General features: G+C 39.3%; 1 protein-coding gene across 1 annotated transcript in view; it reads left to right on the forward strand.

Moving 5' to 3' along the window:
• Positions 1 to 21,564, forward strand: part of EPSTI1 (epithelial stromal interaction 1) — a 107,918-nt gene extending 86,354 nt beyond the window's left edge. The window contains exons 10-12 of the mRNA XM_027873865.1: positions 7,938 to 8,011; positions 15,228 to 15,327; positions 21,009 to 21,564. Coding sequence (XP_027729666.1) covers positions 7,938 to 8,011; positions 15,228 to 15,327; positions 21,009 to 21,017 — 183 coding nt within the window. The 3' untranslated portion in view covers positions 21,018 to 21,564. The remainder of the gene's footprint in view (positions 1 to 7,937; positions 8,012 to 15,227; positions 15,328 to 21,008) is intronic.
• The last annotated feature ends 5,129 nt before the right edge of the window (positions 21,565 to 26,693 follow it).

Consider the following 26,693-nt stretch of genomic DNA (forward strand, 5'->3'; position numbering starts at 1 on the left):
CCCCCCCCCTCCTCCTCCTCCTCCTCCTCCGCAGTTGGGGTTAAATGACTTGCCCAGGGTCACACAGCTAGTAGTGTCAAGTGTTTGGTCTCAGGCTGAATTTGAACTCAGATTCTCCTGACTTCAGGGCCGGGGCTCTATCCACTGCCCCTTCAAGGGTCTTCCTGTTGCTTTGTCATCTCCCTGTACACAGATATGCCAAGAGCCTATGTTTGTCACTGTCGGTAGCAGAAAGCAGAGGTACAGGCCCTCTGATGCTCATGATAGGATGTAGCCCTGGCCTGTTGGCCTGGGATTTCTTTGCCTTACCATACCCCAGTTGGTGGATAGGACCTTTCACCCAATGAAACCGTATACCTCTGGGGGAGCAACAGCAAGGTGGATACAGGTGATAACTTTTAGGGTTGTGTGTCTATGCCTTTTGCAAGGATTGTGCACACAAAAACTACCATGCCCGCCCATAACTTTGTCCCAACACTGCTGAGAACTCTTGACTGTTCCCAGAGTTATGCAATGACAGCAAACTGAGGAAAACCATTCATGTGTATACTAGGAATGCCAACTGTGGGTTGGATGGATGGTCAGTTAAAGTGAATGTGCAGTGATTTTGTGAGAAGTAAAATGTCGAAGTTGTAGGTTTTGGATGACAACTTCAAGGTGTGGTTATTTTTGTTTTTGTTTTTGTTTTTGTTATGGTTTCCCTCCTCCCTCCCCCACCAGCATGCCAAAATACTATTTTTATGCGGACAAATAAATAATGCACTATATAGAGAACCAAAGGATGCTATTTACTCAAAGCATTCCTCTTTTGGAAATTTCTTCTGAGGCATTTCATATGTCTTCCTTACAGGAAAATCAGGCTTCTTAGGTTTCTAGTGGCATCCCATCTTTCCCAAACAGTATTCACCTAGCCTGACCATGCAGTATTGTTCCTCTTCACCTACAGCTCTTGGAATCTCTATCTTCTTTCACTCAAGGCTCAGCTCAAGTGGTAGCTCCTAATCAAAGTGTTTTCAGGTGCTAAGAGGCTATGGATGCATCTCCCACTCTCTGAGTTTTTTGTATTTACCAGCTTTGGTTATAAACTCTGCCAGTGTAGTGACAACATCTGGAGTCCCTGTTGCTGGGGAGGCTGAAGCTGGTGGATCACATGGGTTCCGGAGTTCCAAGCTGCAGTGAGGTTGAAACCAAGCAGGTATCAGTACTGCCTGGCACAGATATGGTGAACTTGTAGGACTGGAGGGCCAACAGGCAGCCTAAAGAGGATTGAATTGGCTAAGATGGGAAACATGGAACAGGTTAAATTTTCTGTGTTAATCAGATTTGGGCATGTTGGTAGCTGATGCACTTCCAGCCTGGGTGAGATGGGGAAAACCAATCTCAAATAAAAAGATGTAAGGTTCTTGGGGGCTGAAACTATTTTTATTTTTTTTGTCTTTGGTTCCTAATACCAAGCACAATGCCTAGCATATAGTAGGGATCTCACAAATGGTTGTTGAATTACTTAACAAACTTGGTTCTGAATAACTATTGACTATTTCGGGAATCAAATCTCTCCTCAAATGTTTATCACTGAGGATAACAAAAAGATTTTACTGGAATCTCTGAAAGAAATTCCCAAAGAAGAGCTTCTAAGATGTTTTAAGCAATGGTAGGATCAATGAGAGTGAGCAAATAGTACAACTTAGGTAATTTCCTGGAAGGAGCTAAATCATTTGAACACATAATATTCTAAGCTATTTGTCTAAAAGAAAACATATGTGCATGCCTTGTGCCTTTGCTTATGCTTGGAATGCCATTGCTGTCATGTTTCTGTTGACATCTTCAAACTTCAACTTGATCTCACTAATTTAAAATTATCCTTACATGGACCTTATGAATCATTTTGTCCTGGCTGTGTTCAGGTTTATATGATAGATTACTGTTACCTAGGGGGTGGTGTGTAGTGCAAAAAACACTGAATTTTGGAGATCTAGGTTCAAATATGAGGTCTGACATTTTGCAACACTTTGACTATAGGTAAGTTATTTAATCTCTCTGTAATGAACTTTCGCATCTGTAAAATGAAGCTAATACCTGGCTAGCTGAGGACTGCTAAGCTGAAGCCACAGGGGCTGATGACCTTTACCATTCCCCAACGTTTCTCTGTCCTTTCTATTTGCCCTAGGTACACTTCTTTGGGATTGCCTGCCTTGTCAATAGGGGAGCTAGACTCAGTGCTTTGATTTCATCACATTTCTATTTTGGGCTCTAGTCTAAGGGGTCTTCCTCAGAAAAGGAGGAGGAAGTAAAATGTTACTTAGAGTACACATGTGAATTAGGTATGGAACAAGCAGTCTTGTTCCCACAAAAAAGGGGAAAACTAAATGATAAAGAATCATGGGATGATTAGTCAGTTGAGTTGCCTGCAATATTGTTAGGTGTTCTCTCTTAAGCACAAGAGAGGAAGCCAGCAAAAATTTCTGACAAAAGTTTAAATTGTTTCTATTGTGGGACATTTGCAGTAAGACTGCTCATTAATTATTTTACAATATACCTGCACTGAGTAAGTCCCTATATGTGCCAAGTGGATTCTTCCTTCCAGTGGTTTCTCCCTCTATGGGTGACTTTCTTCCTTTGACCACCCTGCTGCTGCCTCTGCTTTTGCTATTACTGCTTCAGGAACCAATAGCCAGCTGCTTGGGTGACCAGAAAGGGGGAAGTCCGCAATGACCTTTTGAGATCTAACAAGGTCCTGTACCAAAGGAAAGGAGAAACAAATATGAGGTGGCTCTATCCCACACATATGTTTGCCCTAGGCGAACTATGAGCTCGAGGCTGGGGTAGCCTGGTGGGAGTAGAGGAAGGAAGAGCATCCTCCCGAACAATTCTAGTGTCCTTCCATCTCTAGGCCATCAGAAAGAAAAAGCCTGAGAGGCAGAAATTTAGAAACCATCTAAACAGTAATCTATCATATAAACCTGAAAACAACCAGGACAAAATGATTCGTAAGGTCTACGTAAGGATAATCTTAAATTGGTGAGATCAAGTTGAAGTTTGAAGATGTCAACAGACACATGAGAGCGATGGTATTCCAAGCATAAGCAAAGGCACAAGGCATGCACATATGTTTTCTTTTAGACAAATAGCTTAGAATATTATGTATTCAAATGATTTAGCTCCTTCCAAGAAATTAGAAACCATCCAAGTTGATTAGGGGTGGAGATGGCTACATGACTGATCAGAAGCAGTCAGAGGATATCTGCACCTGCTCTGAAGTTGGAGAGTACTCTTCCTTTGTGCATCCCCGATGGGTTGTGCTCAAATTGCCTACTTAACCATACTCTTGTGACAAAAAGCCTTTGTAAATCTTAAGACATTTCTAAATGTGCATTACAATTTTGAAAAATCAGTTGTATCCTTCACCTTGTGGAATGTGAGCTTGGTAAGGACAAAGAGGGTGTGTGTGTGTGGGTGGGTGTGTGGGTGGGTGGGTGTGTGTTTTAATCTTTGCATTTCTACCACCCACCCACTACCTAACAAAGCATTCCTGGATGTAGTAGAACATTAATGAATATTTGAATGGAATTCAATGTTTGCTGCAAATTAAAATGTTTTTCTCCAAATTATCTCAAAGGTGATATTTTAATTATAACTGTTCTGGTCCTCTTTTTGTGAGTTGCATGAAGCTTATCTAAGATTCAGAATTGTAGGGGCAGCTAGATGGCACAGTGGGTAGAGCTCTGGCCTTAGAGTCAAAAGAACCCAAGTTCAAATCCGGTCTCAGACACGTAGCACACAACACTTACTAGCTGTGTGACCTTGGGAAAGTCACTTAACCCCGATTGCCTAGCCAAAAAAAAAAAAAAAAGATTCAGAATTGTGTCCACGGAAACATTTTAAACTTTTAACGACAAGAAACTTTCGCTGGCTCTGTCTCTTGTGCTTGAGAGAGAACATCTAACAATAATGCAGGCACCTCAAATGCCTATGCTTACGATCCCTCCTGGCTCAAAAGACATTTACTCTTCTTTTTTTCCTCCTTAAATCTTGAGCTTTTGAACAAAGGACCCTATTACACATCTGGCCAAATCGATGCTGCAGGTCTATATGTGTTAGCAGAGTGAGTCCAGTAGGCGCAGCTCATCAGGCATATGGTGGATACTGCTCCCTGAAACAGCCATCAGTGCAGCAGGACAGATTAATTTGTTGTGGGCGTGCTCTTGGGTACCACAGGGAAACCAGTCTTTTCCTAGTAAACACTTTTTTCTGGTTATCGAGTAATCATCTGAAGAGCATCCATGCACAAAGCATGCTTTCTGCCCCCTCTGCCCTATGGAGACCTACATTGAGATGCCTCATTAGTTCTCCTCCTCTGTTCTCTGTCTGTGCTTTGTTATCTCTGCCCTCTTGTCTCTGTAATAGGATGAATGTGCACTGCCCCTCGCTGCCTCCCTTCCTCTCTCTGTTCTCATACAGTGCTTTATGTTAGAAAGTCCTATCTTTGCAGTCTGATGTTTCATGACTGCAGTGGAAGGCACGCTGGATTTGGACCTGAGTTCAAACCTTGTCGCTGCCTCTTACTCCCTATGCAGCCTTGGGAAAGTCACTTTCTGAACCTCGGTTTTCTCGTATGTAAAATGGGAGGGAGAAGTGAACTAGGCGGCCTCAGGTCTCTTTCAGCTCTAAATCAATGATCTGCTGATGACATTATATGAAACATTTGCTATCTTATTTGAGTTCCAGGTGGAGGATTCTAAGATATATTAGTTTTTCTACTATATAAATATATAATAAATAAGTAAATAAAATATAATATAAAGGCATTCTTCCTCACCTTTATACTGACATATTAGGCTTATATACCTTCATATATTATACTTATGTACCTTTATACTTCATCATCATCACATCAGTCTCAGAGTTTTAGGGGAGGGGTTTAGTTTTGGCATTCCCTATTATTAGTGGTGGGCCAATGCCCGCCACTTATCTCTTAGCTTAAGTTCAATATTGGGATAAAACAAGGTACTTGGAAGTTATGGAATGGTTAACAAAAGGAGATTTACTTTGCCCTAAAATAACAAGGATGTGCAGCAATGATATGGTGGCATCTTTGGACACGGCTCCTCAATTCTCCACCTAGAATGCATTTAGTCGTCAGGATAGGATATTATGAATGAATTGGGTGGTCTTCAGGAATTTACCAAGTCAGAGGAGCCTCTGAGGGTGGGATTTTATGCTTTTGGGTGACCAGGAAGCAGTATGAAGGGAGGCATGAGGCAGTCAAGTCCCAGGGGCAGTTTTGCTAACTTTTGAGGAAAACTATTCTCTATAGCAGGAGGGAAGGACAAGGTATGAACCTTACCTGTGTTGTGGGGAAATTTTGATGGGTATTAGTCATATTGTATCTGTTCTTTCAATTCAACAAGCATTCATTAAGCTTCCATTATTAAGCAGTCAGATGCTGCCCTGTGCTGAATGAGAATGCAAAGATAAAAATGAAAACAGGTCTTGGCCTCAAGAAGCTTCTATTCTACTGAGGGGAAAATAGCCTACAGAGATAAAGCAATACAAAGGGAAAAAATTACTGCCTATTTTAGCATGGTATAACCTGCTCAATTAAAAAAAGGATTTAGGTTTAAGAATGCGTTAGCTTTCCTTGGATGTGTCCAAGAACTGCTGGCACAAGAGAATCTGTGGTTGATGGTCCCACTGCAGCATTTTTTCCTGATGTATAATGAATATTAAGAGGTCAGTTAACAGTAAGTCAAGGCTTACATGCCACCATTTAGGATACAAGCTTCCAGATGGTAACTGGGAGTCAGAAAACATGGATTTTAGTCCTGTAAAAGGAATTCATGAATCAAATGGCATCGTTAAGGTCGTAGAGTAAGAACTGGCCAGGACCCAAGAGACCGACTTGTTCCATCTTCTCATTTTACAGAGGTGAGTGGCTTGCCGAAGGTTACATAGGCTGTAAGTGACTGAGCAGTATTTAAACCTCAGTTATCCAACTCCAAATCCAGCACTCTTGGACAGAATGACCTCTCAGGCTTTCCGTTAGATAATTCTGCCATATGATGGGATCTCATAAGTGGAAGAATCCTCAGGCCCCTTATGGTCCAGGGGTTCTTAGCCTGGAGTTGTGAACTTATTTGTTAAAAGATAGCTTGATAACTCTCTCAGTATAATTGGCTTCATTTGTAATGCTTTATATTTTATTTTGATATTTAGAAACAACTTGCTAAGAAATCCACAGGCTTCACTAGACTACCAAAGGGTGGGGTCCATGACACCAAAGAGGTTAACAATCTTCTTGGGTCCCGTCCAACTCATACTAACCATGGGGCCTTGGATAAATGACTCAACTTTTTTGTTTCCTCATTCCCCTTCACGTGGGGACAGCAATACCTGGTTTCTTTACCTCATAGCTATCATAATAATCAAGGATGTTGCGTTTGTGGGCGTACTTTGAAAACTATTACACATAATATAAATGTATGGTGATATTATTAGAATTCCAGTTTTTCAAAACAGATAAATTGCCTGTCTTTTCCTGGGACTCTGTCGTTCCAATTCTAGGTAAATGATTAAAATACATTGATCACATGGGGTTTTATTGGGGTAGAAATGGAACATACATAGGAAGAAAGATTTGAATTTTTTGATTCACATAGTTGATTAGCCTTTTGAGTAATGGATTTTGAATCCATTGGAATGTACACCAGATTGATAAAAGATCTTTTCAATTTGAAAATTCCCTCAAATGATTCAGATGTTATCCATCTATGCCAGCCCGTCCCATGTGACTCTTGGCCATGTCCTGTTAGATTGCCCTTGGAAAGTCTACCCACCATGATGGAACAACTCTCGTTTCTCTTGACATCGAGAGGTTACCAGTAGAACTCTCTTTCTGCCTCAGCACATGACTAGTCCATCTTCTCTTCCTGTCCTAGAATTTCTTGAAGAAATATATATCTTTCATCAAATGAATTCCACGTGCCTTTGGGATACAAGGTCATATTTATCATTTGACTCTTTAGCATTCATTCTAAAAGAGAAGCTACCTCATTTTGCTGCCGACTTGGCATGCAACGTTGTCCAAATCATTTTCTGGATCCTTCACTCCTATGAAATGCGGATAATGTTCGATGTCTTCCTCACAGAATTGTTATGGGTATTAATCAGATCTTAGACCTAATTCTAGGGTGGAATAAGGTAAGTGAAATACGTCTCTTGAAAGTTAAATGCTCAGCTGTCCAAGATAAATTGCTACTTCCAAGAAGTCAACCAGCCTGCCTGGAGCAAGTAATTTAGTTCTAGTCAAGTTTTGCCATATTTGCAACAAATTACCTCTTCAGGGAGCCTAGAGGCCTGTCTGAAAGAAGTATCCTACCTGAAATAGGTGAGCCCTTATTTTCAAAGGGGAATATATTTTACTCACCTTGGCTCACTATGAAATCTGGCCTAACATTTGTGAGTTCATCAGGAGAAAGGTGAACGAAAAATGCAAAGTGAGGTTATTTGGGGTCACACCTGGAGAAGTTAATTAGACTCTGTAAGCCTGGTGATGTATGTCCCTTACATTCATTCCCTGAGAAATAAGTGATTCTAGTTTATGCTGCAGTTGTTTCTTTCTGTGTAGATGGCACCTTGTGCCTGAGTGTCTAGACGCTTCGTGCTTTGTTGAACAGTGCTCGTTAGCTTTATATCTCGAATTTTGGAAGTCACAGAATGGTGCTATTTTTGACTGAACCATAATTATTTTGACTACTGCTTTATTATGGAAGAAATTAATTTCTCGCAGAAACGGAAGTTAAGTAAAAGTTTCTGTAATGAAATATTGCACCAGTTAAGGTTAAATATGTAATTAATTTGGTTGTCTCTTGAACAACTATGTTAATTAAAAACCATTTGTTTGTGTTTTTTTTTTCTCCCCCCAACTTTATTGTTCCCAGGGTGAATTACTAGAATTTAAACGACAGTGGCAAGAGGAGGAAAGAACAAAAGCTCACCAACGTGAACAGAGGAGGTATAATTGGCTAATAAAGTAGGCCTTCTTGCTAAAATTAACTGCCTATAAAGTTTCCTTAATGCTTTAGGAAAATACCACAATAGGATGAAGCACATTTGGGGATTTTGTCTTGGCTTTTTCTACATTATTGATTTTTGCGTGTGTGGGTAATACCATCTGCAGAGCTATTGTGATCATGGGCCATAGTCGGTTTTCCAAGGTAGGTAGCCTGAGCTGACCCCTGGAGGGGTGTGTGTGTGTATCCAGGTAATATTTCACTGGAATGCCTTGTCTCATAGGACACACACTTTCTCTCCATGAGGCCTTTTGGGAAATAGCAATTCCCACTGTGTTACACATTCTACTTCAATATGATTGATTTAACCCCAGAACCAGAGGCCTCCAAATTCCAATGATAAATAAAACTTGCTCTTTCCTACTTTGACAAAGACCAAGCAAAAAGACCTAAGTGGATATCACAAATTCCAACAAGTTGTTTATTCTTATTTCTCATGAGGTAAGTATGCCATCAGTTTTTAGAGGCAGTGAGGTGTATTGTAGTGGATAGAGAACTGACCTTGGGGTTAAGAAGACCTGGGTTCAATTCCTGCCTCAGAAATATATTGACTGAGTAACCCGGGCAAGTCTTTTAACTTTTCAGTGGCTCAGGCAACAAATTACTTAGTCTTAAGACTGTAGTTTTTCATAGCAGGTACTGGTCTTCATTGGTAGATGAAATTGACTCACTTGGTCTTGCCTAAACCAATGAAGTCACAGATGAACATTTTAAAAAATATGCTTTTTTTTAAAAAAAGAGAGAGAAATATATGCTTTATTCTAGGTTTGTTAAACATTAGCACTTGGCCTGATTTAATTATTTACCACAAAACCCCCATTCCCAGACAAGTTGCCTCACCTGGAGGCCAAAAGTATTCTCTAGAAGTGGTCTGCTTAAATACAAATGGGTCACTTTCTGGGGTGGTTTTGGCACTTTCAGTCCATCAGGGTTTGCTTCATGCTGTGGAAGAACGTGGCTTTCGTGGTTGGAAATTGTGAATGTCTCCAGAAAGAGACAAATGAGTGGCAAGTCTTGGAATTCCTTATCTCATTAACCTTATTGTCACTGAAGTGAAAAAGGTGGAGAAAGAGGAAGAATGAGGGACTGGTTTAATTTTACAAATGGAAATGTCAAGAGCTGCTAAATGACCTTTATGTGGTGGGTACTGACAGCATTGGGAGGCAATACAATGTAATGATTTGTACACTGGACAGTGAGGCAGAGAAGTGGGTTTAAAATCCTGTCTCTGTGGGATTTTAAGAACCCTGTAGGTTCTTAGTGGCTGTGTGACACTGGGCAAATCACTTACCTTCTCTAAGTCTCAGTTTTGCCATCTGTAAAATGGGACAATATCTAGATTATTCCAGAGTTGTTCTGAAGATCAGATGAGATAGTGTATGTAAAATGTTCTGCAAACCTAAAAAAAAAAAAATTTTTATCAGCTGTGATTATCATTAGAACTGGATTTTCATATTCTTTCTATGAGACTAAAAGTATCTCAAATATGAAAACTAATAATAAAGGTTTATTGTCTAATTTAAGGATAAATGGATGTTGCCATATTGGCACCAGGGACCTATTATTTTATTCATGAGACAGACCGATGCAGTGGATTGCCTCTTAGCCCAATACCAGACATATCTAATCAGTTCAATCAAATTTCTCTTAGCTATATTTCATTTTCTTGCAAAAGGACTTTCTATTGGGAAACCCATTATTGTATTTCTTATATAACAGCTTCTGGTAGTTCCTGTATTTCTCCTGGATGCTCTGAGGATTAATTGGATTGTGCCTGAGGGGCCTTTAAGCTCCTTAGAGAAAGTGGTCAAGCTTTTAGTAGGCAGGCTCCATTTCTATGGACCTGGCCTTCAAAGGGGAATCTTATTAAAAAGAAAAAAAAAAAAAAAGAAATGCCTTATCAGTGATGGGAATGTACATCTGTGTATTTTGGTAACCCAGGCTTTGGTTCTTTTAATTCATTTTCTGTGCTGTTGAATACTCTCCCTGTTGGGTCTCAGAGTGGATTTCTCTCCCTCACCATTCTTCTCTTTGCACTGGTTATAATTAAATCCTGCATCCAAATTTAATCCATAAAGAGATCCTCTAGAATAACAAACCCAGCCTCTGGTTTTTTAAACAGCTGATCTCGTCATTAAAGTATATTTCATACCACTGGGCCTCATTACTGGAGCTTAAGAAATTGCCACGTCTCCACTCTTTATTGCAATAGTGAAAGCTGGATGCAGTATATCTGGAGAGGACCCAAGGAAAGGTTTTTCCTGGGGTATAATTTTATTAGAGTCAAAAAGGACAGTTGCTGTCTCCCTGTTAGAGGCTCACATGGAAGAAACCTTAGACCTGAGTTCCAGGATGGAGACCTCTGGGGGGTTCTCCAAACCCTTTTAGAGTGAATTCCATAATGAGCTCATCTGACACCTGAGCCTGACACTCTTGTGACACTGTGATTCAGAGGGAGTGGAGTACAAGTTCCAGAGAGAAAAGACTGAACAAGAATGAGGGACTCAAATGGAACCAACTAGGGACCAAGGTGAAATCTATTAATTGCCTGAATCTTCAAAAATTGCCCCCAATTTTTTTTTTTTTTACCAAAAATTACCAAAACAAATTTTTTTTTTACTCATCTTTATAAAAAAATTTAGGAAACCAATGTGAACTATGACAGTGCTTATGTATTTTTGAACACTATTAAAATAAATCTCCATTGAAGTCTTCCTCTGATGTGTTATGGAAGTGATCCTGAATTCTCAGACCCAACTTTCTAAAGTAAATATTTGAATTTTATTATTTTTAATTTTGTACTTTGTTCAATGAACAAAAATCTATTTTCTCTCCTCTACTCTCTCCTCCCTCCCAATGGAAAAGAAAAAAGAAAAAATGATGCCCTTATAACAAAAAATATGTAGTCAAGAAAGACAAATTCCTGCATTGGCAACGTTCAAAATATGTCTGTTTATGCACCTTGAGTGCATTACCTCTCTGTCAAGAGGAGAGTGATTTATCATCAGCCCTCTGGAATCATGATTGGTCATTGTGTTGATCAGAGTTCTTAAGTTAGTATTTTTTATATAAATTGTCCTCCTGGTTCTAATTACTTTATTCTACCTCGGTTCATAGACATCATCTTAGATTTCTCTGAAATGGTCTCTTTTGGCATTTCTTATGGCAAATTAGTATTACATTACATTTATATCATAATTTGTTCAACCATTCCATAATTGATGGGCAGCCTCTTAGTTTTCAGCTCTTTCCCACTTAGAAAAAGGGCTAATATAGATATTTTGTATGTATCAGTCCCTTTCCTCTTTCTTTGATCCCTCTGGGGTAGAGGCCTGTCAGTGTTATCTCTGGGTCAAAGAGTTTGAACAATTCTGTGACTTTGAGTGGTCCTGGGTTCTTGAAGGCTAGGCAAAGGAAGTATAAACTCAATTAGGCACTGCCAAGCAGGGAAATTTTTTCACACACAGGCCTGGCAATGGCCCCAGGTAAGTTTGGGGAGGCTCATTACTATCATGTTGGCCATCAGGTGATGAATTTTTATTTTTTGTAAACATGGAGTACCCATAATAACAAAATTATGGATCTTTTGATCAACAGCGATTTCATAAAGGCCTACTTTGTTGTAGGCTCTGTGAACCGCTGGGGATATGACAAAAGAAAAATAATCAAAAAGATTACATTCCAATGTATTGAATGTGTTAAAGTGAAATGCCAAGATATTTTCTGAACCCAATGATTTATTCAGTTCAAATCCCTGATGAGGTTTAAGATGTTTTTCTTACATTCATAATTTATTTTGTATGTATTTCATATATAATAACAAATATTGTCTTGCCTGATAGAACATAGTAGAATGTCAGCTTCTTAATTAAGGGCAGGGGCTGTTTCATTTTTGTCTCTGTATCTCCTGTGCTTAGCACAGACCTTGGCATATAGTAGGTGCTTAATAAATACTTGTTGATTGATTCGTTACCTTATACTGAGCAGAGGCACCGCGTGCTCTTACTATCCAGAGAAAGATTCTATAATTACAAGAAGAACCCAGCTTCTTAATTAACAAGTATTTTTAGCCCTTACTAGACAATTCTTCCTCTGAAAGATTATACTTTCTTTTTTGTACTTCTCTAATGTGAGCATTGTACGTGGACTGCTGCCCCTGAGTGGTCAGACTAGTGTGTTTTTCATAGTTTGAGAAGAATGAATTTAGAAAAAAAGGAAATGTGTCATGAAAAGTGTACTGTAGTTGAAACGAGGGGACCTAGCACAGCTGCTTACCACCTGTGGGTCTGAGTTTTCTCCTCCATAAAACCAAGATCACCAAGACTAGGTGATCACTAAAGCCTTTTATAGGTCTAAATCTATAATCCTATGAGTCCTGCCATATAGATGAGCCCTTACCCTTCCCAAATACTGTTTTTATGATTCATGTTGCTTTTTAGAAACCAGACTAGTCTGTGAGTGACTGTGCAGCTTGGGGGCGTGGGTGGGGTTGGAATAAAATTACCAAAAAAAACCCCTAAGTACAGGATCAGAAATATCATTAACTATGGTAATATCAGCTTTGGTTCCTGAAGAGATGTATGTGCCATTTGTCATCCTTCTAGGTCTCTAGGCTTATTTAATAATGTACTACTTATTCTTTCCTTATGGGGGGGAATGGACTATGAAAAATTCCTTAAATATCAACCATTTTAGCTAAATTACACTCACTAAAGTGATAATGAGTTTTAGGAGGTCCTAAAAATATAGTGTTTTCTAATACTAAAAATGCAAGTCACCATGGTATCATGGAACATCAGAAATCTACGAATAGATAACTATAATCCAGAGACAAAAGAACCATTTGCAAACAAACTATGGTCCAGGGACAGCTGGTCAGCACAGCGCTAATCAAAACCACGTCTTCTTTTCTTCAGCAGGGCCTTAAGTTCTCTGAAAAATGACTTGGACATTGATTTGGCCACCATGAAGTCATTTGGGAGCTCAAAGCTCCCATATCTTCATTGAGGCATTGGCATTGGCATCCACTTTGACAAACATCTCACTTAAAAAAACTAACACAGACACACACACGCGCACACATATATATGTATATATACACACATATATACATATACGTGTATGTATATGTGTATGTAAGTATATGTATATATGTATACATACATATACACATACACACATATGGATATGTATGTATATACATACAATATACATGGATATGTACATGCATATATACACACAAATTTTTATATCTATATATCTTTATATACCTATATGTTCATATATATTTTATATATATATATATATATTTGTAATTTTTAAAGTTTGCAAATCATTTTGCATTTTGTCCTCTCATTTGAACCTCACAGCAACCCTATGGTTTAGGTGCTATTATTATCCCCATTTTAGAGATGGGGAAACTGAAACTGACAGAGGTTGGTTGACTTGCCCAAGGTCACACAACTAATAAGTGTCTGAGGCTGGATTTGAACTCAGGTCTTCGTGAGTTTAAATCCTACATTCTACCTCCCATCTGCCTGCCTTCCATACATGTTTGGGAATGATGCTGGTGACTTGACTTTTCCCCCAAGGCTTTTGTATCATCAGGTCCCTATTAAAATGCCTTAGTGTCTCCCTTCCCCTTTCTCCTTTTCTTGTCTTTAGTCGACTTTAAAACTATAATCCAGAATTAGCCCACATCTATGGTACTTTGAACAAAATGGTAACATAAACTTCTTTTGGAAGGTCTCCAATAGTCATGAGAACTCAAAATGACTATGAAGGAGTTGGTGATATAAAATTCTGGTCATACTAAGAGTTAAAGTTGTAGACTATTCCTACTAAGAGGAATACTTTGTTCCCATCATGTACTTAGTTTTGGGTTTTTTTTTAAATAAAATTTCTTTTGCAAACAAGGAAATAAAATTTAGTAAAGTTAGCCTTTTTGATAGAAAAACTTTACAGATGGACTAGTAGCTTTTTAAAAGAAAAAAAAAGCTACTCTTTGAAGTTCTGGCTTGAGGCACCTCAACTTTATGACAGCCTCATGCATTTGAGATAACAAAGTCCTTACATCTGGGTGGTCAAGTCATATCATAAAAGTTGTTCCATTTCCAGTAGCTGACTTGAGGATCTCATAATAATAACTAGCATTTATATAACACTTTGAAGTTTGCAAAGTGCTTTGGTATGTTATCTCATTTGTAGGGATAGGTAGGTATTATTGTTATACCCATTTTTCAGATGAGGAAACTGAGACACTCAAGTGAAATGTCCAGGGTCACAAAGCTAGTAAGTGTCTGAGGTGGGATTCCAACTCAGGTCTTCTTAACATCCAGAACTCCATGTACTTTGCCCACCTCACTGCCTTGTATCAATTAAAAGTACCCTGTTACTAAAGATTGTGCTAAAGAATACTAAGATCCCACATACTGCTTTCATTCCCTTGGTCCCATGCATTACTTGAGTAAGGCATAGCATGATATTGGCTTTAAGTTCTGAAATATCTCATGTATTCTAGGGAGAAACAGCTGGGAAAGCCGATGCCTGTTTGTTCTACAGCCATTCCTAGGCTTCTCCTCTTCCTTCTTACGCATCCCTTTTCTGTCTCTCATCAGAGCCCTTCTCCTTGGAGACCACTCCTGAAGGCACCACTGATTTGGGGCCAAAGGAGGAGTGTCTCTCTCTGTTGCTGTATTGACAACCCCCGCCTCCCCAGAAGTTGTTCTGTTCAGTTCAGTACTCAGTTCAGTTTCCACTGTCTTTCCAACTTTTGGTCTCTGCCAAGGCTGACCCCATCTGTTGCCTCTTGTCCTCGGACAACCCCTGGGGTTCCCGCTTAGCAATGCAGTGCCCCCGAGGGGTAAGATATAGCTGTCTCTGCAGTATTATTGCTGTGCTGGAGTTGGGGGTAGGAATACCACAAGCTGGCTGGAGTGTAAAACTCAGCATTTGTGCCCTGGTGCTCGGAGCCAAGATTGGCACCGATTCCAGTGTATGGGTCTGTTATCAGCATGTCAGGATGGTTTATGTGGAAATCCTAAGCTAGGGGGAAAAAAGCAATCTGTATGGTTGGTTCACATAGCACATTAGGTTTTCAAAAATCTCCCAAGGCTGCAGCAGGCCTTCCACTAACTTGCATTTTTCTTTGTTTTTAAGGGTAAATAATGCTTTTCTGGACCGGATAGAAGGCAAAAGTCAACCAAGTGGCCTCCACCAGTTTGGAGGCTTTGGAAATATGAATTGTGGTAAAGGCTGGGTGAGTTTCTTTTTACTCTTCCCCCCCCCAAAAAAAAATCATCTTTCAGAGTTGAGTTAAAACAATGAGAATTTGTTAAAAAAAAATGTAGTCCTCTCTCTAGGTATTACTCGGCATTCTGCGATGGGCAGTCAGCCAGTGTGAAGTGTGATTACTATAAATTCCACAATAGCTTCTGAGGGAAAAGAAGAGGGATAAAAGGGCCTGTTTTCAGCACTGACTTATCAAAATGAAAAATGACACCTGCCCTTCATTCTCAGCTTGATTGCCTTGAATACAGGATTGTTTTTTTTTTTTTTTCATCACCCAGTGTCCAGAACTAAAACAAAAATAAATGAACTTTTAAAAGAATGTTTTGGGAAGATTTTCATGCAGAGATAACTGGTCAAACAGAATGATCCAGGAACACAGTCTTTCAGGGAAAATGAATATTCGAAGGAATAGTTATTCCATTTACTTTTTTAACAACAAACTGCTATTGAGAAACCTCCTACCGTGTACAACTTAAAAACGAAAAGTATTCTCAAAGATCCTAGGAAAGAAAAGTCTGGAGCCTTTGTCACAATGTATGTTTCACATATAGGTGGCATGAGGAATGAAGGTGCTTAAGCCCCAGTAAGGCTTGGTGTATGGTGATGTGAATCGGGTTAATACCTTGCAAATGGGCCCAGACATATTTGGACTGGCTCTGAAAATTTCAATGAACCCCTAAGTTAACAAATGTATTTGCTCAAAGGATGGCACTGAGGAAAATAGAAATCTGCGAAGAGGATGGGAGATGATAAAGTTGTTGCAGAGTTAGATGAACTGGAAAATCGAGAGAAAAATCAAACTTAAATGAATATTTGAAGGAGGAAAGTCATTATTTTGAGACAGCTTTATCTGTTAGAGGTGAAGGCAACCTTGGAGGAATGAGATTGGGTCTTATAGGCTTATGGATTATGTTAAAAGTATGCTTATTTGGGGAAAATTCAGGTAAGCAAAATAAATTTCTATGTTTTGCATGTTATTTGTGCATCCCAGTACATAAAAACATATGCACACAGGAAGACTGTCATGTGTTAGCCTGTGGCCTTTGGATTGGTCAAGAAAGAGAAAGAAGGAAGCAACTTCCTTTCTTATGTTGTATTTTCTATCTTCTTCCTAGGTTTGGGAGTTAGATTTTTTCTTTCCTTATTTATTAGATCTTTTTTTTTTAAACTGGGACAATTAACTCTTTTGTCTAGGGTAGTTTTCATTTGCTACTGTTTGTTCTTCGTTCTTGAAGAGGACCATGACATCAGGAAGGTGATGCCATGACACGCAAGTGATTTGAATTTAAGTGAGGGAGGACTGTGCAAAGTCACCAGCCTCACTTTCTCCTCCGGAGCCATCTGGGTCCAGTGGCCAGATGTGGATCAGGACAACTGGAGATGGCCAAGGATGCAGTGCCTTTTCAGGCTAAGTTTCTTGAAATTTAGCTCAGGAAAACTAGGCTTTGATAAAGCCCATTGGGATTCAAATGGAGCTACTTGACTATGCCTTTAAACCCAAATCACTCTGGCTTTCATTGACTAATAATAGGCCCCAGCCCAAGCCTCACTAGCTCATTGTTTAGGTTTTGATGGCTTTCAGTGAATGTAAATAGCAATTGTTTCTGTGTCTTCTCTTCCCATATCTCTTCTTCTGAGGAGGCAAACTAGGCCATCTTTTACCTCAATCCTAACCTAGCCTTTAACTACTGAATGGGTGTTGCCTCAGACAGACTTGGACCTGGGAAAAACCTTAGCTTAAAAAGAGGTCTTTTTAAGGTCTCCCACTGTGTCTGGGGCCATCACCAGTCGGCCTGACCTATGTCTTGCCACTGGACCCGAGACTCTGGAGAAGAGAGTGTGGCTGATGACTTCTCACAACTCTGCCTCACTTAAATCCAGTTTACTTAGAGGTCAAGACCTCACCGTCCTGATGTCATTGGTCCTCTTGGAGACGAATGAACAACAATAGCTCCTAGTTCCAAGAGGGAAAATCAGGGGATACTTCGAGATGTCTGGGATGGCTAAGAAATGCAGTTCAAACTAATAAAATAACACCGTCATCATGAAGAACCATGAATTTGGGGTCTTGATTCACCACTATTTCTGTCATCTTAGCCAAGTGCCTTGCTTTCACCCATGCTAAAATGAGGCAAAAGGTCTAGCCATCTCACCAAGGAATGAGCAATCCCATCATTTGGAGGAGAGGTGCAATATAAATCCATGGAGGATGCTTAGCAGAAAAAAAAATGCCAACAGGGAAGCTATAGTTATTATAGAAGGCCTCCTCTTTCAAGGCTAGATGCATCACTGGGTCATGGAAGCAAATGACTTGGTATATCATTAAAATGCAAGTCCTTGGTGTTGGCTCAGTTTTGTGTATTTTGGGTGAATGCAGAAATAAAGTTGGGGACTATTTTTTGTCTCTGTATCCCTAGCACTTGGCACAGTGACTATCGCATAATGGATACTTATTAAATGCTTCTTGATTTGTTTGTTTGTTTTTTTTTTTAATTAGACCAGATGCCCTTGTCTATTACATCAGCCAGGGTGTTTTAGAGAAATTGGAAAGCAGCATGATGTTAGGAGGACCTGGATTCAAATTCTGTCCCAGTCAGTGTGTGATCTCGAATAAATCACTTAATTCTCTGGGCCTCACTTTCATCACCTATAACATGATGAAGTCGGGCTTTTTTTTCCCCTAGCTCTAAATTGGTGTTCCTATGATTCTTGTGTACATTTCCCATTTCCCATTTCCCCAGACTTGGTTCCCATTCTTCTTTTAGTATTTAGATAGTAAATTCCTCCAATGGCAGAAAAGCAGCTTAACTTAGTTGTTGAGTTTTTTGTTTTTTGTTTTTTTTAATGCTATCTGTCCCAGCACTATTATTATGGTAAGTAATGAAGAATAAATAAAAAGTGAGACTATTTTGTAGAGCATTTAGATCTATAATGCCAGGAATTCCAAGTGAAGGTCACACCTCCCCGTGGTGATGTCAGGAGAAAAATTGCTGAGATTTCCTATTCAATGTTGCTGAATGACAATGATTTAAAACCCAAATCCAGCCAAGTTTAAGATACATTTTATCAGCTTTTCAAAAGGAATCCTTCCCCACTCCCATCCCCACCCCACTCCCCTCCCATGCCAATTAATTTATTTCACAATGACTCATGTTACTGGTGTACTAATCTCCAGATTGGTGGATTTTTTTAAGCTTTAAAAATAGCATAGAATCAAAAGCTAATTATCAAACTCTACTTTTTCCCCATGAGATATTAAAAAATGAGTATAATTAAATATGAAATTTCATTCAGTCAACACAAATGCATTGCGTGTGTTATATGTAGGTTGCTGTTCTTAGCATTGTAGTGGTAGAAATGTGTTTTGTTGTTCAGTTGTGTCCAACTCTTTGTGACTCCATTTGAGATTTTCTTGGCAGAGATACTGGAGAGGTTTGCCATTTTCTTCTCCAGCTCATTTTATAGATCAGGAAACTGAGGCAAACAGGTTAAGTGACTTGCCCAGGGTCATACACCTACTAAGTGTCTGAGGAAGGATTAGAACCCAGGGAGATGAGTCTTCCTGATTTCAGGCTGGGCACTCTAGCCACTGCCCCATGTAGCTGCCCTAGAAATAAGTAAAAATTGAATAAATATGAATACAAGACCTAGTCCCTTTCCTTAAAGAGCTTCTAGTCTATTTGGAGGAAATGGGCTATATGCAGAAAAGAGCAGGTGATTAAGTGTCACACCCCTTGGAACTCCTTTTTTCTACCCTTCCTCATGCCTGGGAGGAATTCTACCTGTTCTCCAAACCTAGATGCATCCTTCCTCCAGGAAGCCCTCTCAGATTTCCTCAACCAGAAGTGATCTCTCCTCAATTTTAATAATCATATCCCATTATACCCTTCTTAGGAACACACTACAACTTGCGTTGTTATTTGTGTTTATTATTTTAAAGGCTATATGACATGTTGGGTAGAGAATGCTGGCCTTGGAGTCAGGAGACCTGGGTTCATACTCACTAGCTGTATGACCTTGGGCAAATCACGCCATCTCTCTGTTTCTCAGTTTCCTCAACTGTAAAATGAGAGCATTAGACTGAATGGCCAGGGAAGGTCCCTTTCAACTCTGGATCCTAGGATATTATGGTCCTTCTATGAAAAGGCTGTCCTTGCAGCCAGGAAGACAAGGATGGGTTTAGTTCCTGCCACTGACATAATTAATGATGATGATGATGATGATGATAGCTAACATTTATATAATGCTTACTATATGCCAGGCCCTGTGCCAAGCCCTTTACAATTATTAATTTCATTTGATCCTCACAACAACCCTGGAAGGTAGGGGCTACTTATAACCCCTATTTTGCAGATGAGGAAACTGAGGCAAATAGAAGTTAAGTGACTTGCTCAGAGTCACACAGCTAGTAAAAGTCTGAGGTAGGCTTTGAACTCGGGACTTCTGGACGCTAGGCCCAGCACTCTGTCTACTTTGCTACCCAGTTGTCCATATATCATCTGGGTGACTGTAGGTAAGTCATTTCCCCTACCCCTAACACCCTAAGACTGTAAGATGAGAACAGCACAGGGAGTAGAGCACTAGGTGTCAGGAAGATTGGAGTTAAAACTGACCTCAGATGCTTCCTAGCTGTATGACCCTGGGCCAATCCCTTCCCCTCTGTCTGCCTCAGTTTCCTCATCTGTAAAATGGGTATTATAATACCATCTACTTCTCAGAGTTGTTGTAAGTATCAACTGAGATAACATTTGCGTAGCTCTTAGCACAATGCCTGGCGCATAGTAGGTGCTTACTGAATTTTCTGCCTCTCTCCCACTGTAAGTTGCAGTCCAGTTACCTGTGTGCATGGATATGGAATTCTCTTTTGCCAGGCATTCCCTGCAAATAAAATCACAGGTCCAAACCCGTGAGCAAAAATCATTTGTATATTTGTCTTATTACCACTATTGTACTCAGCTTATCAAGTTCAAGGTCTGTGTGTTCATTCAGCAGCAGTACCCCATAACCTTACGTGTAGTAGAAACTCAGCAAACATTTCAGTTGAGCTCTCTACCTCTATTTGGGAGAAGCATATGGTTCAAAGATCACACAAGGCTGTCCTCCTATTTCGAGGTTCTATACCTAAACCTTACCTGGTGCGATTTTCAAAGTCACACACACACACACACACACATCTGTCCAATAAATTTCAGAATGCTCCCTTCTTTTGATATTCTTCAAATAAAAGACCAAATTATTATGACCTAATGTATTCAAGCAGTATTTTCATTCAAATTGTGCTGCTCTGTGCTGAGTGTGCCAAAGTCCTCACTATAGCTGTGTGTAACAGTATTTGTTTGGGCACACTGTTATTTATGAACCATGTTTGACTATCTCTGAGAACACAGCATGCTAGGTGTCACTCAACAAGCTATTAGTATGTCTGCTGATAAACCATTGGGTGAATCAAATGCAACTAGACTAGAAAATTAAATCCTTTCACTGGTACTTTACATAATTAAAAATAATTATTTAAAGCTGATGAAGTAATAGGGAGATTTCAAACCAGTCCCTTTCTTTTGAGGGGCTTCCTTCACCTTGGACTACAATGACTATGAATTTTGTTTTGCTGCTTGAGGTAATTTTCTTTCCTTTTCTTTTTTCTTTCAGGGTATTTGAGATATTCTGCACTTTCATCCAGCCTTAGTCAACTGACCTTGAAAAAGCCCTGGGGATATTTTTTTTCTTCTAATGCAGTCTTGTTCAGCTCCATTGTGATTTTGTTTTTTTACTCTGGCTTCTGCATCACCCCCACTTCAGTAAGCAATCTGCAATGACCAGTCTGTCCCTTGCATTATGTATGGGTATTTTCAGCAGTTGATTAGCAAGCTCATATTTAATCTTTAATGACAGTGAAATGTTTCATTATTTTTGTAATTTGTTTTGCCTCTTGTCAGAAGTATAATTATAGCAACCTTAGTGATCTAGAGGAATGGAAGATAGAAAATATTTGCCCTGTTGCCGGTACTTAAAGCCACGAGGGGAGCAGGGATTTTTGTATATTCATCCAAATTTGGGGTTGGCTTATAGAAGTTCCTAGAATCTTTAGGGTTTTATAATTCATTCTTTTTTTATCTTAGCTAAAGAACTCATACAATAGAAAATTAAGCATATTTTAATGTCTTTTTATTGAAATTTATTAATAAAATGTTAACTGTCTCAGAAATAGTTTTTTTAAAAAAATTATTGATGCCTTTATATCAGCCAATTAAAGAAAATGGTCATTTTCTGTATTCTCTTATGAATATTGTCTAGATTAGATGTAATGCTGTTGTTCTAGAGCTACTATCCCAGCTCCTCCTTAAGTTGATGAATCGGGTCCCCAAAACCTTGGCTACTAAATTCCCTTAGGGGTCCTTGGAGTATCCCTGAGGGGTTAACAAACTGTATTTTCTAATACAGTATATCTCATGAGCCCCATCAGTGTGCTTTTTCTCAAGATTATCAGTTGAGGATCAATTTAGTCAGCTAGCCTGAAGTAGCATCTAGAAAAGGGTATCTACTAACATAGTGCAGTTAGTACAAAATATCCCCCAAATAAATGTTTGTTCTACCCTCTCTCATCAGTGCAAACAGAGCCCAGATGAAAGTGGACTTGAGATTATAGAAAGCACATGTGGTAAAGAGGCAACTCTTAGCTCCTGGTTGATAGAAATCTTTTTTATCTCTTCATTGGGCTCTCATGAAGTTCTTTCATAGGCTTTTTTATTGGGCTTCTTGTAGAACCATGAATCTACAACCAGTCTCTCAATGTAGATACTGTTATCACCTGATCTAGGGACTCCTGTAGGATACCAGTAGGAACTTAAGAAATCCCAAATCCTTCAAAGCTGGAAAAGCCATTCTTGGGTCAAAAACGTGAAGAGGAATAGAGGGGACAGAAATGGAAGTAGTCTATACTCTCTTTCCTGTCCTCCTAGGTAACCCCTTAGGAGGTTTACCTGGAATGAACTAGGCTTCTTCAAATCTTACAGGAATCTGAATTCTAGGATGACTTTGCAGCTTGAAATTTTAGAGATGGACCTCTAGGGTATGACCAAATTTCTCTGACTTCTCCAAATATGATTGCTGTGAAACATTGCTCCATTTCCAAGACCTTTTCATACATAGTCTAAAACCTGTAGTTAAATGAAAAGAAATGCAGGGGAAGGTGGCCTAGTCATTCCAGATCTTAAATTGTATTATAAAGCAGCAATCATCAAAACTGCTTGGTACTGGCTAAGAAATAGAGTGGTGGATCAGTGGAATAGGTTAAATATGCAAAACACAGAAGTCAATGACTATAGTAATCTATTATTTGATAAACCCAAAGACGCCAGATTCTGGGATAAGAACTCACTCTTTGAAAAAAACTGCTGGGAAAACTGGAAAAGAGTATGGCAGAAACTAGGCATAGACCAAAATCTCACACCATATACCAAAATAAAGTCAAAATGGGTTCATGATTTAGATATAAAGGCTGATACTATAAGCAAACTGGGAGAGCAAGGAATAGTTTACCTGTGATATCTATGGAGAACAGAAGAATTCATGAACAAATAGGAGATAGAGAACATTATGAAAAGTAAAGTAGATAATTTTGATTACATTAAATTGAAAAGTTTTTGCACAAAGTCAATGCAACTAAGATTAGAAGGAAGGTAGAAATATGGGAAAGAATTTTTACAACCAGTGTCTCTGATAAGGGCCTCATTTCTAAAATATATAGAGAATAAAGTCAAATTTATAAGAATACAAGCCATTCCCCAATTGATAAATGGTCAAAGGATATGAACAGACAGTTCTCAGATGAAGAAATTAAAGCCATCTATAGTCACATGAAAAAATGCTCTAAATCACCATTGATTAGGGAAATGTAAATCAAAACAACTCTGAGGTACCACATTATACCTTTCAGATTGGCCAACATGACAAAACAGGAAAATGATAAATGTTGGAGAGAATGTGGTAAAATTGGAACACTGATGCATTGTTAGTGGAGTTGTGAAATGATCCAACCATTTTGGAGAGCAATTTGGAACTATGCCCAAAGGGCTATAAAAATGTGCATACCCTTTGGCCCAGCAATAGCACTTCTAGGGCTATATCCCAAAGAGATCACACAAACAGGAAAAGGACCCACATGTACAAAAATATTCATAGCAGCTCTTTGTGGTGGCAAAAAATTGGAAATTGAGAGGATGCCCATCAATTGGGTAATGGCTGAGCAAGTCGTGGTACATGAATGTGATGGAATACTATTATGCTATAAGAAATGATGAGCGGGCAGACTTCAGAAAAACCTGGAAAGACTTGTATGGTCTGATGCCAAGTGAAGTGAGCAGAACCAAGAGAACATTGTACACAATAACAGCCACGTTGTGTGATGACTAATATTGATAAACTTAACCCTTCCTGACAATACAAGGATCTAAGACATCTCCAGAAGCCTTGTGATGAAAATGCTATCCACATCCAAAGAAAGAACTATGGAAGTTGACTTGTTATTTTTTTTCTCTTCTGTTGAGTTTTGTTTCCTCTTTCTGATGGTTCCTCCTATTGGTTTTAATTTTTACTTACAACATCACTAATGTGAACATATGTTTAACGTGAATGTAAATGTACAGCCTATATCAGATTGTGTGCCATCTTGGGGAGGGTGGTAGGGAGGAAGGGGGAGAAAAATTTTAAACTCAAAAACATATGGAAGTGATTATTGATAAATCAAAATAAATTAATTAAAGCCTATAGTTAATTGATTTGAAGTAAAGTCAATGATAGAGATTGGTTTCATCTAGTTAAAGTCCCGTTTTCTTATTACTTTAAATGGACTAGGGATGACTTGATTAATTTGCTTAGTCGATGCCCCACCATTACTTACTATATATGGACTTGACCTACGGCTTTATTGTTATCTGTGTTTGCTTCCATTTTGATTTAGTGATATTAAATGATGGTGCTGGTAGTGCCAGTGCCCATTCTGCTCCCAACCCCTCTCATCAAATCTGATCATGTAGGACTTCTGTTTCTACAGCTTGAGTTGCTCTCTGGTTTGTGGATGGTACTAACTGTTTTAATGCAAACCTAGATGGACTTACTGTCATGAACTCAGGCAAGCTCTCCCAGTCAACTCTTAAATATTGTGCATTTGAACCAATGTTTATTGAAATTAGGGTGGATGAGTCTTTTATTTCAATTCTATAGATTTTCCATGAGAGGTAGTCTTGCGTAGTGGATAGAGACCTGGCCTTAGAATCAGGAAGACCTGATTTTAAGTCCTGCTTCCAATATGTGCTAGGTGCATGACTGTGAGTGAGTCACTTAACCTCTTAGTGCCCAGGCAGCTTCATAAGACTATACTGACAGGTACTTATTTGGGAGGAATTTTAAACTGGGAGTTCCTCCTACTGAAATCAAAGATATTACAGCAACAACAACAAAATTCTTCCATATCCAACATTAAAATTCCGGTCTTATGGGGGGAGGGAAGCAGCTAGGTGGCACAGTGAATAGAGTGCCAGGCTTGGAGTCAGGAAAACTCATCTTTCTGAGTTCAAAATCTGGTCTCAGATACTTCCTAGTTATGTGACTCTGGGCAAGTCACTTAATACTGTTTGCCTCAGTTTCCTCCTCTGGAAAATGACTTAAGAAGAAAATGGCAACCTACTCCAGTATCTCTGCTAAGAAAACCCCTAATAAGTTCTTGAAGAGTCAGACACAACTGAAAAATGACTCAACAACAACAACAAAAAATCTTATAGGGAGAATAACTCACTTTACTAGCAAGTAATGTAAGCTTCTTGAGGGCAGATCTAGTTTCATTTCTGTTTTTATGTCCCCACTTCCTAGGACAATGCATGGCACAAAGCAGATTTATAATAAATCCTTGGTGATTAGCTTGACCTGGAGCACTCTAGAACTGTGCCTGGCAGAATGGTATGACAAAGCACTGGACTCAGACATGAGTTAGAATCCTGGGTATATTCCTTACTATCAGGCTGCCTAACTTTTGAGCCTTGGTTTCCGCATCTTTAAAATGGGGTCATAAGCATCAAGTTAGGTTTTTGTGTTAAGTACTTTCCAACTCCTTGTTCATATCTTGCTCATATCCTTGCTCCATCACTGCTTAAACATTTGGATTGAGTTTATACTGTTCTATTAATAATTTAAGAGATCTATGATGCCAGCTACTCTATTGAAATAATAATTATTCTTTAAAAAAAATCTCTGCATGTAAAGAAATAGTTCAAATTCCTGCCCAAAACACACAGTCCTAACAACTATTGAGGACATGGGGACAGGAGAAGGGCAGAGGGGAAAGGGCAGTGCCAAAGTAATCACCAGGAACAGAATGTATATAGGCAAAGCTCTCGGGACAAAAAAGGCAGCTGTTCTCTCTCTGGCTCTGGTTTGCCCATTGAGGCTTTCAGCGTTGGAGTGGCTGAGTCTCATGTAAAATGTTGGGTCCACTTTGAATCCTTGTCATTTCCTTACTTGGTCAAAACCAGATCGCTCTGGCTGTGTTAGAAAAGCAGCCTGATGGACTCTCAGTGTGCCTCTGTATGCTGGCTTTGTACTCTACTGGCAGGCAGCCACCGTAGCTTGACACCTGCCAAGCCTGGCCACCAACTTGCTCCTTGTTTCATTGCTTTGCCCTCGATGCTTATTGATCCTTGACAATCAGTTTCCCCTGTAATCAGGGGGTTACAGTATGGGGGTTGGAAGAGAAAAGGGTATCTGTATTTGCAGGCACACATGTTTGAATTCCATTAACTATCATTGGATAACTACAACAATAAAAGCAACAGTAGCAAATGTATTTGCTAACATTTATCATGTGCCAGTCACTGCGCTAAGCACTTTGCAAGTATTCCCATTTGACCCTCACAACCACCCTGGAAGGGAAATAGTAGATTTAGACATAGAAGGTTATCTATCTTGGCTGCTATTTCGTAGAATCACAGGCCTTTTTGGGGTTCAGGGCTTTCAGAAAACTTGGTCTTCTCCTACCTTTGAACATACCTCATAAATGTGAAAGCTTTCTTTCATTCAGATATTTTACTTTAGTACAAAGAATGCTGTGTTTCAGGCATACCACAGCACATTTGGACTGCAAATATGGTATGCACCATTGGGTGCTAAACTCCTTTTTTGCTGTTGTGTGTCTACAGAAAAGCAAAGACCCGAAGAAGGAATGATAGGAATGTCCCTGATAGGATCTGCCACTTTTCTTTCTAAATTCTTTCTAATCTGTCCTACTGGAGTGATTCAAATTGGGTTTGACCTGCTATGAATTCTGGATGAGAAATCCCAAAG

Source organism: Vombatus ursinus, unplaced genomic scaffold (assembly GCF_900497805.2).
Source record: "Vombatus ursinus unplaced genomic scaffold, bare-nosed wombat genome assembly UNPS02014802.1, whole genome shotgun sequence".
Taxonomy (NCBI): domain Eukaryota; kingdom Metazoa; phylum Chordata; class Mammalia; order Diprotodontia; family Vombatidae; genus Vombatus; species Vombatus ursinus.